Below are 14,702 nucleotides of genomic sequence, written 5' to 3'. Positions count from 1 at the left end.
ATAAGTGATCTTGCCTGTATTTTCTATCAACTTTAGTTTTTAAAACTTTGCCGATTCATTTGTCATTTACCTCCTTTGCCAAGGTCTGGGACTGTACGTGTGTAAACATACTACCATCCTGTGGGGTACTACCAAAGCTAAAACTACGTAGTTTCCATTAATAATGTTGCAGTTGGTGACTCATCCTCTTCTGCTAAGTCAAAAACACCCTGAGGCTCTGTATTCTCTCTGTTCCTTCTCCATATCATTAATTTGCGGCCAGCATTTGACTCCAATGTTTTGCTGATGATTGTATTCTATATTCAAAAATTTGTTTCAGATTGAACACTCACTATTCAAGGCTAGATCAATTTCCCGATTTTCCATGGTGCCCTTCAAAAAGGCAAAAAAATTATTGTTTTTTCTGCCTCCTTGAAAGCATAGTTCCTTCAGGTCTCCTTTAAATTCAACCAACTTAATATTTTTTAACCAAGGTTCATCCTTAGTTCTTGCTTTCCTTGAAGGTGCTTGTGTACCCATTGTAAGATTATCCTGAGGAAATAAACTCCAACCACCATGACCTTTGACAAAGAGGGGGATAGGAAATTCAAAAAGCAAAGGGCGAAGTTTTTTTTGTTGTTGTTTCTGCCATTTACTTGTTAAAGGAAGATGAACGAACTTAGGCAATAACTCCCACAGTAGCTTTGTACTGTAATGGGAGATGAATGGTGACTGAGAATGCAATGGTAATGAAGATTTTATTTTCTTTGTGGGGTCATTTCTGACCACTGTGTCCCTGGGAAGAAGCAACTCATTGTCTTAGCTGAAGAGGACCTGGTATGCTGCTGAGCTTAATAAAGTGATTATCATCTGAGGGAATGCCTAATAAATCCTGACAGCTTCATGAATCTGTGTAGCATTAGATCAACCTGTCCTCCCAATGTAAATTGCTCCCACTATCAATGGTTCAGACCTGATATCTTGCTACAGATAAGTCGTAGCCAAATCAGTTTGGAGATATTTTTCCTCCTCCACACACACCTCATCCAATGCACCTAATGAGAAGTGATGTGCATTTGGAGTTTCCCTGTAAGTAAAGCTGCTCTTTAGACTTCTAAGACAAACTGGGATTTTGCATTTTACAGACAACTTATTGTTTTTATCAGCAATTGAAAAACAAATAGACAGCTGTGTGAACTGGAACTTTCCAGTGGCCTTTCTGATCTGGCTGCTATTGCTGGACTTTATACATGGATATTAAGAATGTCATTTATAGATCTTTGCTTACTTCAAGGCTTTTCTCTAGCTAGTCCCCGAGTTAAAGAAACCTTGGCATTAAATTTGTTAAATGTGTGTTTATTTGCCACTCTGCCCAGAACCTCCCACTAGTCTTGAAGTAATTCCTGAAATTGAAGCTCGTTCATCATCCTCATTGGCCAAGATCATCTGCTCTGAAAATGCTGTTCTGCATTTCTATCAGGGTCTTCTGAGCCCACCTTGTCCAGAAATGCAGAGCACTGCATCAGGAGCGAAGGCGAGACACACCCTCTTTTTACAGCATTAGCTGCTGTATGTTGTTTAAATGTCCACTGTGGATGTTGGTGAATGGATGAATGAAGTAATGGGTACGTTGGTAGGGTGGGTAAGTGGATAGGATGGGAGGCAGGTAGGGCAGCAGGTGGTAGGTGGGTGGGGGGGGTAGTGGTCAGGTCGAGGGTTGGTGGGGGGGGTGGGGGGGGGGGGAGAGTAAAGGGAGTTAAATTCTGCAGTTACCCAGAAGTTAGAATTGGATTTTCTCGTCTAGCATTTCCTGGGTAACTGTTCGGCTAAGTCCCACAGAACTATCTGACTTTACCTCAGAGTTGGAGACATTTGCAGGGGTCACAGGGAGCAGGGGAATTGCCCATTGTAAGTTCAAGCCTCCTGGGTAATTCCAACTGCAGTCAGTGCACCGGGGCTTCCGCAGGGTCCCTACTTGGGTTGGACATCCAGTCTCCAACAATCCAGAGACCTGAAAATCTGGGCCATTATTCTCCTTTAGAAGACAGAGTGGTACAGCTGTCCCCCTTCTGAAAAATAGTTTGGTACAAGACAACAGAGCTCATGAAATTCCTGCCATTAAGTGATGCTGAAGCAACATGTTTATTTTCTTTATTCTTTCATGGGATGTGGGCATCACTGGCAAGGCCAACATTTGTTACCCATCCCTTACTGCCCTTGAACTGAGTGGCTTGCTAGGCCATTTTACAGTTAACATCCGTTAGCAATATGAGTTATTCATTTGGGTTACAGGATCAGAGAGTAACATTAAAGGTAGAATAATTTGTATACATTTCCGAGGACATCCAAGGCATGCCACGTTGTCATGGAGATAAGTTGTGGAAGATGGGACGTTCTTTAGTGTAATTTAACTCCGTTTGCTCAGAACGCGTTAGTTTCACCCTGGGCTCTTGCAGTTTGCAGCTCGCAGACAGGAGAAAGCCAAAGGAAGTGAAAGACAGGCCTACAGTTAAGCAGAGAAAATACTAACTTCAGCGTTCACTGTGTGGAATGCAAGTGATGCTTATTCTTCATTTGGGTTCCTTGAGGGGAGAGAAGAGCTGGAAGACTGCTAGTGGGAAAATCTACAGTGGTTCTCAGAGACTTGGCAAAGAAAGCAATCAGCAGAATTAACTTGGAAGCACTGAGAAGGTAACCAGAGCAAGGGACTGAAGCATCCATAGTTAAGAGGTATTAAATTAAAGTCTTACCTTGGAAAATAGCTGGAACACTGAAGAGAATTAAGGTGAATTTTGGTGGACTGTGATATACCTTTGGGTGGTCCATACAGAAGTAAGTAATTTTTAAGAGATCGTAATGTATAGGAGAATTCTTTGGGGAAATAAGAAGTAAAACTGAGTGCATAACCTACCTAGTTACAAACTAGAGTGTAAATAGCACTTGTTTGGTTTAATTTGTATACAATAAAGTTTGTTTTTGTTTAAAAATGTGAAATCTAGTGTTGTAGTTCAATGGTTAAATATTGGGTGGTCTGATTTCTCTTTAAACATTAATAGTCTCTAATGGGATCATAACAACTTGGATAGGGAGCAGTTCTCAAAACTACTTAATACGTACTTTGTTAATATACAGTACACTGAAATTAAGTTTCACAGTTGCATTCTTAATTAAATTCTGAATTGCTTAATTTATTGATGAATTTGTTTCTTTTCTGAAACAGGAGTAGGTTTCTGTCTCAGCTTCCTTCCCACAGTCACAATCCTCTCCCAGTACTTTGATAAATATCGCTCTCTTGTCATGGCTGTGGCATCCACAGGAGAATGTTTTGCTATCTTTGTTTTTGCACCTGGTAAGTGTCAAAACTGACATAGCTCTCAAACTGATGTGGGTCAGGGTGGCAGAAAATTCAAAGACTTGTTGGCTAAAAATTGCACTGAGAGCTTCTTGCCGAGTATTTGTTGCACTGATGTAACTTGCGAAGATCAAGATTATTTGTACTTAAATCACAATTGTTTCTGGACCAGATGCATTACTACTGGTACTACCACCACCATTTCTACATGTTGACAAGTAATTTACCAAGCTACATTTCAAACCTTTGTATGGATTTACAATTGGATTAGATTTACATTCATCTGAAATTGTGTTATTTACTGGTACTTGTTGATCTCCTGATGAACAGGAATCAATACCAAGTGTATATGATAAACAATTAAAGATGACAAACTCCCCTCATGGAATAATTAAACAGTTATTTAAAAAGGTTGATGAATTAATTGCAGATACTTTAGTCTTGGTCTTCCAAAACATATACAATTTAGGAACTGCCCCTTGGACTTAAGGGTGGGAGAGAGAGGTCAGGAGTTTATAGAAGTAAAGAATCTATCATCAGGAACAGGGCAGCTAAGTACTTAGACAAATGTGAATTGATTTGAGAGCCACCATTGATTTGCAACAGGTAAGTAATGTCTGTTAAACCTAGTTGAATTTTTTTCAGAGATCACAAATGTAGTTGCCATTGGTGTTGCTCATTTTAAAAAACTCTTTCATGGGATATGGGCGTTGCTGGCAAAGTCAGCATTTGCTTTCCATCCTTAATTGGCCTTGAACTGAGTAGCTTGCTAGACCATTTTAGAGGGCAGTTAAGAGTCAGCCACATTGCTGTGGGTCTGGAGTCACATATAGGCCAGACCAGGTAAGGATAGCAAGATTTCCTTCCCTACAAGACATTAGTGAACCAGATGGATATTTACAACAATCACTGATTGTTTCATGGTCGCTATTACTGAGACTAGATTTATATTGCATTTAAATTCCACCGGCAGCCATGTAGATCAGAGTATTTGTTAATTGTTGCCAAGTCGGGAAATTCCAGAAAGCAGAGGAAGTTCCATACAAGAAACTTGGTAAAAATAGAAGCACTTGGAATTGAAGGCAACTTATTAACATGAGTAGGGAATTAGTTTGGGAGTAGGAGACAGAGAGCTGGGATAATGGGTATACATCTTAACTTGCAAGATGTGAATAGTAATGCCCTCAGAGATTTGTAGTGGAGCCTCAGCTTTTCACTGTATTTATAAATGACTTAGATGAAGGAATAAAGAGACATAATCAAGGTTTGCTAACAACACTTCATTTGGGTAGCGCTGCAAGTAGTGCAGATTCGAGCAGAAGGTCACAATGCAACATTGATTGAATAGGTAAATCTGTGGCAGATGGAGTTCACTATAGGGAAGTGTGAGGTCATCCACTTGGACCTAAGAAAAAGAGATCAGAGTATTTGTTAAATGCCGCAAAGTAGGGAACCTACAGGGATCATTAAAACCTAATGGATAGACTTAAAAACTGCCTATTAGAAGGTTTGTCTTTAACTCCAGTGGGGTGGAAGTCTGGTTAGCTTGCATCTGGAGCAGTGTGTTCAGTTCTTGAAATGCACTTCAGCAAGGATATATTGGTGTTGAAGGAGTTATAGTGCAGATTCACCAAAATTATGAATTTATTTAAAAGGATTAAATTATGAGGAATGATTACATAGGCTAAGCTTGTATTACCTTGTACAGAAGATTAAGGGTTGGGATCTCATTGAAATGTTTAAGATTATTAAAGGATTTGATAAGGTAGATGGACAGAGTCCAGAAAAAGGGTGCAAAATCTTAAAATTACAGGTAGGCTGCTTAAGAGTGGTGTCAGGAAGCACTTCTTCACTAAGGATTCAGCATCTGCTGCTGAACCCTTCATCCATGTTTTTATTATCGCCAGACTTTATTATACCAAAGCTCTCATGACCACCCTCTGTAAATTTCAGCTCTACAAAGTTCTGCTGCACATATGCTGGCTCACACCAAGTCCCATTTCTACATACATCACCTGTATTTCTGACCAACCCTGGTTTTCTGTCCAGCATCGCCTCAAAGTTAAAACTCTCATCCTTGTGTTCAAATCCCTTCATGGCTTTGCCCCATGATAACTGTGACCTCCACTGTCCCCACAACCCTGCACGAACTCTGTTCCTCCAATTCTATTCTTTCGTGCATCCCCAATTTCCTTCACTCCTCTATTGGTGATTGTGCTTTGTGTGAAATTCCCTCCAGAAACTTCTCTACCTTTCCTAAGATGCTCCTTAAAGCCTACCCCTTGAACCAAGTTTTTGGCCATCTGTCCTAAAATATCCTTAAATGGCGGTGTCAGTTTCAGCAAAATATCACAGCATAGGAGAGTTATTAGACAATGCTAAAGGTGCTATTTAAATGCAATTTTTGTCTGTTTTGTCCCAAAATGCTGTTGAGACTGGGTTAATTGAAAATTTCAAAATTAAGATTGATGGAGTTTTGTAAGGTAGGGATACTTAGGGATGCGGAATCAAGATGGGTAAATAGTGTTAAGACGCAGATCAGCCATGATATTACTGAGCAGCTCTCAGTTCCTATGATCAGGTGCATACATAGAATAAGAAATGTAATCCAGTAATGCAATGTTCTTTTTCTCTATTTTAGCTTTTACATTAATGAAGAACCATCTTGGGTGGAAAAATTGTCTCCTAGTCATAGGTGCACTGCAGCTAAACATCATTGTGTGTGGAGCACTACTTCGGCCAATTGTTATCAGAAAAACTGAGGAAAAAACAGTGGAACCAGTGGATAGGGCCATGGAAACCAAGTATATGCTGGAGAACGAGGAAACATGTATCTCTATAGAGTCTGTCGACTCGGGAGTGGAATCTTTATCTACCTCATGTGATCACTTAGAACATAGTAAAAAATGTACAACAAATAATATTCACAAAGAAAATTTTCAAATGCTTCCAGATAGGAAGCCAAAACCACAGCATCAACCAAAGTTGCTTGACTTTTCAATTCTAAAAGACAAAAGCTTCATCTTTTATACTCTTTTTGGACTATTTGCCACTTTGGGCTTCTTTGCACCTCACCTTTATGTGATTCCCCTCAGCATTAGCCTGGGTGTTGATGAGTGGGCAGCATACATGCTATCTGCAATGGCAATTATGGAGGTGTTTGGTAGGTTATCAGCTGGCTGTGTCCTAAACAAACAGCCCATACAGAAGATTTACATTGAACTGATCTGTACAAGCCTACTGAGTATAGTGTTGTTGTGCTTTCCATTCACCAGTGGATTCTGGAGCCTTATCACATGCAGCATGCTGTATGGGTTCATGTTTGGCAGTGTGGCTAGTGTTCACATTCCAATGTTGGCAGAAGATGATGTAGTTGGAGTTGAGAAGATGTCATCTGCTGTCGGAATTTACACCTTCGTACAGAGCATTTCAGGACTTGCTGGGCCGCCTCTTGGAGGTATTTTTAATTAATTATCGCTGAGTCAAGCCTCAAATTTACATTCTAGCAGGGTAGAGATTGCAGTGAAAGTGAAATGAGACTGGACTAGAATGTATCTAATTTGATACAAAAATAACTATCTGGCATTACAGTATGTATTTCTCCATTATAGTATACTTTTGGGGAAAAAAGCTGTGTCCTTAGCCTTAAGCAGCTGCTCAAAAAGGCAGAATGGTTAAAAATTCAGAATATACGCTATGCAAAAAAAACTAACTGCAAGAAAATCAACAAAATACATTAAGTCCACATTGGACAAGAAGGTAAATTTACAGTTCCACTGTCATCAAATTAATGTTGTTTTAAAAAGTTTTAACTATCAATAGGAGATATCAACTTTTCTTCTTTTGGATTCCCTTCTCCATCTCCTCCCATCAGTCACTTTTTCCTCTTCCAATCCCACTACTTTTGTCTCTTGCCACCACATTTATCGGATAGACCTTCAAGAGGAAGACCTTCTTCCTGCCAAACCTATCTCCAACACTTGCCTCACCACATTTCCTCTCTCCGCAACAGATGACCATACCATTTCAATTTCCCCTCGGCTACTTTTTCGATATTCCCACAATTTTCACTGATTCCTGTTATTGTCCTTTCTCGTCACTCCACATATCCATCTCAGCATCCCAACTCATTAGTATCCAGTCATTCTTTCTTTTGATGTTACCCAAAGCTGGTGTCAAACTGCCTTGTAGATTCTTCCTTTCAGTTTCAGAGATACTTTTTTCAAATCACATAACACTCTACTGCGCTACTTCCAATTACTCCAACCAGAGCTAATCTGTTGTTAATACTTCCATCTTCTGCCACCGCTGACCCCCAGGTACTTGAAGCTACTCTCTTTCTCCAAGTCTTCCCCCTTAATGTTTACTCTGATCCTCTTCCTTAGGCTCAAACTGACAGTTCATATATTGGTTCTTTGGTCTACTGATCTTCACACCTGTGTCTTCCAGTGCTCTTCTTCAGATACTCAGACATGTTCTCATCATTCCAACCACACAGTTTAATGTCATCAGCAAATATCATTGATCAAGGCACTTCCTATCTCACTTACTTAGAATATCAATGACAATCATTTGAATGATGGAATTGATGAAAATATGTCATGCAAATTCTTAGGCCTGTTATAATACACATTCTGTAAACTGTATAGTGTAGCTCTGTTATTAAGCTACTAGAATCATGGACAAACTAGGAGAAGTAGGCCACTCTTGCCCTTCAAGCACGCGCCGCCATTCAGTAAGATCATGATTGATTGTAACCTCCTGCATAGCCTCAATAACCTTTCACCCCCTTGTTAATCAAGAATTTATCTAGGTCTGCTTTAGAAATATTCAAAGACCCTGATTCCACTTTTGAGGAAGAGAGTTCCAAAGACTCATGACCATCTGTCTTAAATGAGCAACCCCATATTTTTAAACCGTGACTCCTAGTTCTAGATTCTCCCATAAGAGGAAAGAAACATCCTCTCCACATCCACTCTGTCAAGACCCCTCAGGCCCCTTTAAAGGTTTTGATCAAGTCACCTCTTACTCTTCTAAAGTCCTGTGGATATACAATACATGGATCAAATTCATGTAACCTGTGTGAAACCATTATTTCAGTTGCAAATAACAGCAATTTTGAGAAGTTTCAAGATGATCCAGTGGGAATTTTTCAGCACTTAAAGCTTTTAAATGTTAACCAAGCTAACGATTCTATTGGCTCTTTAGAGAAAACATTTGGAGCCAGGTAGGCAATTTCCCTGGGAAGAAAGCTCAACAACACAAATAAATATCATTTAGTAACAACTGGAGCCTTAGTTTCCAGCTTGTGTTCCAGTGAACAAGCATTGCAACCCAAAAGTTTCTAAGTCACTTTTTTTTTGGGAGAGGTTATGCATGTCATGAAATTGATTACCAGCAGTATTAACAAATGGATAAGTTGTGTCTAATAACTTGAAAAATGTGCTTCTACCTCAAAAGCACTGATTTCCCAGTAAATCTATGAATGTCTAAGCTTACCATTGTAGGATTGATATATATGTACGCATTTGCATTATAGACTTAACTTTATAACTTCAACCAAGACTTCTGTTCCAACAATGGAAACTGAATTCAAATCCTTTTACTAATAGTTCTTGCATACTGTGCCTTCCAGACCCTTAGTGTATGAAACTTTTCTTGCTTACATAACAATGAGTATGCTGAAATCTGCAAGGAAAGTAAATACTCCATCTTTACCTGGTGCCTAAATTAATCTAATTTTATCAAAATTGCACCAGAAACTGCCTTCATGCAGGGTGCCCTGGATTTCAATCCAAAGCTACAATTTGGTACATTTGAGGAAGCTTTCTATGATTTAAGGTGTGTTTCTAAAACTAAATGAGTTTAAGTATCATGCTTATGACTCCAATTGCTATTGTGACATAATATTTAGGCTATCACTTCACAAATCTGCTCCAGACTACTGAAGAAGTATTCTGAATGTAAAAGAGATGAGAGTTAGATTGATTTTTTTTTGTTTTCAGGTTGGCTTGTGGATATTACAGGTCAGAATTATGGATCTGCCTTCTTCTTCAGTGGTATTGGCATGAGTTTGGGTGCATTTTTTCTGGCATTAGTTCGGCCATCTAAAAAAGGATTCTGTCAGAGAAAAGCACCTCTGAAGATTGATCAACAACAGGCGTTACAGGAGGATCTCAAAATTGCCCAGGATGTGCCTGAAGACTTCCTTGATACAGACTTGAAGAAACCAGAAAGTTTACAGGATCAGTTTCAAAGTATTGCTTGAAAAACAGTCATACACCACCACAACATAGTGCATTTTCCTTTTTAAAGGTATCCCTTATCTATGCTGTCAACTTCTGCAACTTGGCCTCAAACGTTTGCTATTCTCAAAGACAAAAATGGTTACTCACTTTGGAAAGAAATACGGCAAGAAGCAAATTTTTCATATTTACTATTTAATGAAAAAAGGCTAAAAGTTCAGCTGAACTAAAAGTGTCCAGGAAACTACAAAATGAAAGCAGGAACACAATGAAATATATGGAAAGGATTCAAGCTAGTTCAGATTGCTCTTGTTCATTTCGATAACACATTCAGGATGCAATCTCAAAACAACTTTCAATCCATTTGTGTTTTAACCTTTTAGGTAAATTAGTGTATAATATGCTTGGATATTCTTATCTTTATATAAATAGGATGATGATCAAAAATATTTGACACAATGGCCTAATAATCCAAGCCACTGACTGAAATGTGTTCCAAAAAGTTGTTTCTTTGAGTTCCAAGGATATCAATTATTCCAACTTTCCTGTATCATAATAGTAGTTCCAATATGAAACACAATAAAATGAAGCATATCATGTCAGGGAGGTTGGGGGCAGGGTGGGTAACTCAATTTGACAGAGGTCGTCATTTATGAAAAAAATGATAATTTGTGGAAAAATAATCTGTGACTCAGAATTCTAGAGGATGTGTGAGGATGAACAGCAGAGGTTAGAAGATGTAAACTTGTATGCCATATGTAGAGTTGGAGTTGATATATAGAAGTTTCATTTTACCACCCCAGATTATATAAAACACATTCTAAGTTCCTGAGTTTTAGAGATTCCAAATGACTTCATAAAAGTAAAATGCCAGATGTAGATGTTTTATTCTTCAAATAGGTTCCTCTTGCACCCTAAACAATTTATGTTTTTTTTAAAATAAAACTATCAAAAACTTGAATACAATCACCATATCTAGAACACTCTTCCAGCACTCCTCCCACACTCCTGGATTGGATACAATTAAGTTCTTGACACTTGAAAAAGAGACAGTTCTGAAACTTCTTCTTGACAATCCAATTTTACCGTCTTTCTCGATTATCAATACTAAGTGCTCCTCTGAAGTTTTTAAAATGTATTTTGAGCTCTAAATATTGGACCCTACATGCACTGCATCTTCCCTCCATCCCGACTCAAAAGGAAAGTTAAAACTCATTGCACAATCTCTTTACTCATTCTTTCTCAATAATTAAAATCAGTCAAATGCCATAGCCCCCTTAGTTCTTTGCTTCCTCTCTGTTTTTATGCTTTTAAAGTTTGGCATCACCTAATCTCTGCTTCCTGCTTTTTACCACACATTTTCTTTTACTTTTTCCAACATCATGTTGTTTGCACAATTTAAAAAAGCTCATCTTCCATATCATTAAGGTGAACCAAATAACAGATTTGAAGAATGAGAATTACACACTTGAAGCTTTTTAAATGTCTGAAATCCAATTGTCAATCAACAGCTGCAATGCAGGTAGGGCCTATGATATTGTCAGCTGTATCCAGGAGTTAAAATGTTAGTCTGTTCACAATGCTAATGATTTTTTTTTGTTCGCTATGTACTCATGAATTTTCTGAAAGGGACAGAATTGTGTCTACACTGGAAATACTTCCATTCAGAGAATAAGAGACTCTTTCATATTCACTTCATCATCTACTTATTATTGGGATTTAAAATGCAGTAGTTTCCTTGCAAGAGATTTGACAACCTTGGTACTAAGAAGCAAAGTAATGGAAATTCTGACTTGCCCTTTCCATTCATAAGTACACTCTATGTGCGTGTGTAAAGAAAAAGTCAGTGAGCCTAATTTGGTTTACCACAGTTCTTTCCCTTAAATCACTTCGGAGGTGGGTTGTTCAGTCAGTCTAATCATAAATGACTGGGTCACATCAATGCTAATCAACCACAAAGTCACCCTCTCCCTCATCTGAGAAAGCTGTGCTATTGTAGGAAGAATTTTGACTCCCATCAGTGTGCTACGATACTGAGGTTGCAGCATTGTGAGCTAGTGTGGAAGAGGAATCAGCCACAATGCTACACATTTAACTTGAATAGTAGTAGGCAAAAATGGTTGAAACCTTTTTCCATCAAAGTCAGTATCAGTCTGTCAAATGTTCTGTACTGAAAAAACAAAATCAGCGTAGCTGCAAATACATCCACACTCATCATCAAATAACATTAAGTAAATCCCATTTACACAGATGGAGGGGGACTTGGATGGCCAAACAGGATTTAGCCTGGTAACAAAGGAGCAGATGTGCTCAGCAATGGGGCAATCTTATGGGAACCACAAAAGTGACACTGACACAGATGGGGCATAACATGTTCAAACAGGATGCAGCAATGAATTCAGTCAGCAACTGAAACATCTTGCTAATATTTAATATCAAATGCAACAGTATTAAACTCAATGTGATATGAACTCTTTCCAAATAACTGATATCTGCATAATGGGAAGTATTCACCTTATAGAAAATGTATAAGGTTACAAAAATGAGGTTTGACTTTTTTAAAAGAAACATTGAATCACTAATTTTCTTTATGGCATGGAGACACCAGATTGGGGCTCTCTTTCTCCTTGGTCATATTGTGATGTCATTGAATGGGCCTGTCCCATGCACCCAAAAGTTGCTCCGTGAAAATAATGGCGGCTTTGACTTCATACTTAGCTTTTGTTCCAGCCGCAAGACCCAAGGAAACCATGGTAAAGCCTAGTAACTAATTTCTCATTCTTTGGTATCATTTCTGTTGAAGCAGTTTTAAAGTTGTCCTTGCTGCTCCAGAATACATGAGAATGTTCCCAGTAGGCGGTGACACACTAGCAGAGATAACAAATAACTTGAGGGTTCCTGTTTCAACGGTTACTAAAAATACATCATTTTTCTTAAGTTGTGGCTATATTCTGGGTAAAATAATGACTCCAGACTTTCTTCAGTTGGACAAGATTTGAATTCTTTAATCCTAATTGGTTTACTCCATCAAAGACACCCACACTGATTATTGAGAAATTTGTGGCGCAGGCTTTCCTATTCTACTGACAGAAAAGAGGAGAAAATGACATGCCAAAATCAAAACCTATTCAAATTCCCAATAAATGGCAATCACAGCCATATAAGTGGTTGCTGGTATCCATTTCAGCATTAGCAGGTTCATCACTTGAGAAAGAAAATCAGATAAAATGTGTGGTATTAGACTTACTTATTGTTAATACCTCTTGCACTCCACTTTTGATACAGCTTGTCTATAACCTGAATTGTATAGTTACTGTACAAGATATTTCATATGGAAGTATTCAGGTGATATAATGTTAGGTTCAGATGATTCATGATGCAAGTTATTAGGATTGAACAAATACCGGTAAGGCAATGATCTGAAGGATGTAACTAGGTTATCTAAAGGTACATCTTTGAACAAAACTGCAACTAACTTTAAAACTACAGATTGAAGTAATCTACAGGTTTCGAAATACGAGCAAAGTAGATTCAAGCAAAATTTTGTTACGTCAAAAGTTTGCTCACTGTAACTCGTATTTATGCTTTCTAACATTCAATTTGTCCACCCCGTAACTTAAAGCAGTTTAAAATGTTTAAGATTTGCCTCATATCTATAATTTTCCAATAAAATACTTTAAAATCTTAGACATTTGTGTACTTCTCAAGTTTCAAGAGTTCAATTGTTTAATTAATTTTCTAAAGAACTAACACATGTGCATGCCTTCTAAGAAAAAGCAGTGTGTGTCACAGAGAAACAGGCAAGCGATTGGTTGGTGAGTATTTTTCCTCTTATCTTCTGAAACTTGGGTAATTTGTTAGTAATTGCAAGATTTTATAAGTAGTAAGGTTTACTAGCAGTATTAAAGCTTATTAGTAGTATTATTTACAAATTAATTAAGAAAAAATACATTAATGAGCACATAATAAAGATGACAGGGCAAGTAATGTGTTATGGCTGCAGAATGCGGGAACTCAGCGTGATCCACAGCAAACATATCTGCAGTTAAGTGTCCGCAGCTTGAACTTCGGCTCAGAGTTAATGAGCTGGAGTCCGAACTTCAGACACTGCAATGCATAATGGAGGGGGAAAAGTTACCTTAACACTTAATTCCAGAAGGCTGTCACACCCCTTAAGCTAGGGTCTAATGATTTAGACAGTGGTCAGGGACAAGAGAATGTGACTGCAAATGAGGTAGGTAAAGGTAGAAGTGGAAAAGCCTCAACCCTCGCAATTGTCTAACAGGTCTGAGGTTCTTGCAGCTTGTATGGAGGAGACAGTGGGGCTGCAAGGTGGATGACTAAACTCGCCGTGGCACCATGCTACAGGAAGCCATTCAAGTGGGGAGAGTAAATAGGAATGGTGTGGGAGTAAGGAACTGTAGTCAGGGGACAGACACAGTTCTCTGTAGCCCAGATCAAGAGTCCAAAAGGCTGCATTGCTTGACCGGGGCCAGGGTTTGGATCATCTGTTCGGGGCTGGAAAAGAACTTGCAGTCAGAGGGGGAGGATCCAGTTGTCGTGGTCCATTAGGCACCAACGATGTAGGTAGGATTAGGAAAGAGGTTCTGCTTAGGGAGTATGAACAGCTAGGCGCTAGATTAAAAACAGGACCATAAGATAATTGGCGTAGGGTAACTAAGATTAGAAAGATAAATGCATGGCTCAAAGACTTGTGTGGGAGAAATGAGTTTTGATTCTTGGGGCACTGACACCAGTACTGAGAAGCTTAACATTGGGACAATCTCAACGTCACCACGCGTCATCACGATATTTCAATGGGCTGGAGCACTATGATCCCTGATGCCCACCTGACATTAATTAGTGGGCTAGTTAAGGCCCTTGAGCCATTAATAGACAGTGATTTTTTGGAGCCCGTGCAATCTTCAGATCGTCACACGGACGCAACGGGCAGTTGAGTAAGCCACGTTTTTTAAAATCTCATCCACGGGCAGGATAAAAGGGTTGAGTGGGCTCGCGAGTGCTCTTTAACAGACATTTAATATTTAAACTTACTCCTGCTTGCCTGTGTGAACAGGACAACTTCAAATCTCTTCAGAGCTGCTTGGACAGGAATAACAAGCTTC

The 14,702-nt window shown here is 38.8% G+C and overlaps 2 protein-coding genes across 14 annotated transcripts in view; one reads left to right on the top strand and one right to left on the bottom strand.

Annotated features, from left to right (window-relative positions):
• LOC121293606 (monocarboxylate transporter 7-like) overlaps window positions 1-13,263 on the top strand; it is a 44,118-nt gene extending 30,855 nt beyond the window's left edge. For 8 of the 9 annotated variants that reach the window (XM_041216698.1, XM_041216707.1, XM_041216703.1 and 5 more), the window contains 3 exons: window positions 3,200-3,328; window positions 5,973-6,788; window positions 9,337-13,263. In XM_041216698.1, coding sequence (XP_041072632.1) covers window positions 3,200-3,328; window positions 5,973-6,788; window positions 9,337-9,599 — 1,208 coding nt within the window. In that variant the 3' untranslated portion in view covers window positions 9,600-13,263. The remainder of the gene's footprint in view (window positions 1-3,199; window positions 3,329-5,972; window positions 6,789-9,336) is intronic. The other variant, XM_041216702.1, reaches the window with a different exon arrangement.
• The window catches only part of LOC121293608 (archaemetzincin-2), a 138,957-nt gene that overhangs the window by 55,357 nt on the left and 68,898 nt on the right, over window positions 1-14,702 (bottom strand). Inside the window, exon 8 of one of the 5 annotated variants that reach the window (XM_041216712.1) lies at window positions 4,720-4,736. The exons of the other annotated variants lie outside the window; for them this stretch is intronic. The gene's annotated coding sequence lies outside the window, so the exon portion shown is untranslated. Of the gene's footprint in view, window positions 1-4,719; window positions 4,737-14,702 lie in introns of those variants that run through there. 5 annotated transcript variants of the gene reach the window in all.

Source organism: Carcharodon carcharias, chromosome 22, assembly GCF_017639515.1.
Source record: "Carcharodon carcharias isolate sCarCar2 chromosome 22, sCarCar2.pri, whole genome shotgun sequence".
NCBI lineage: Eukaryota > Metazoa > Chordata > Chondrichthyes > Lamniformes > Lamnidae > Carcharodon > Carcharodon carcharias.
This window is presented reverse-complemented; position numbering and strand designations above follow the sequence as displayed.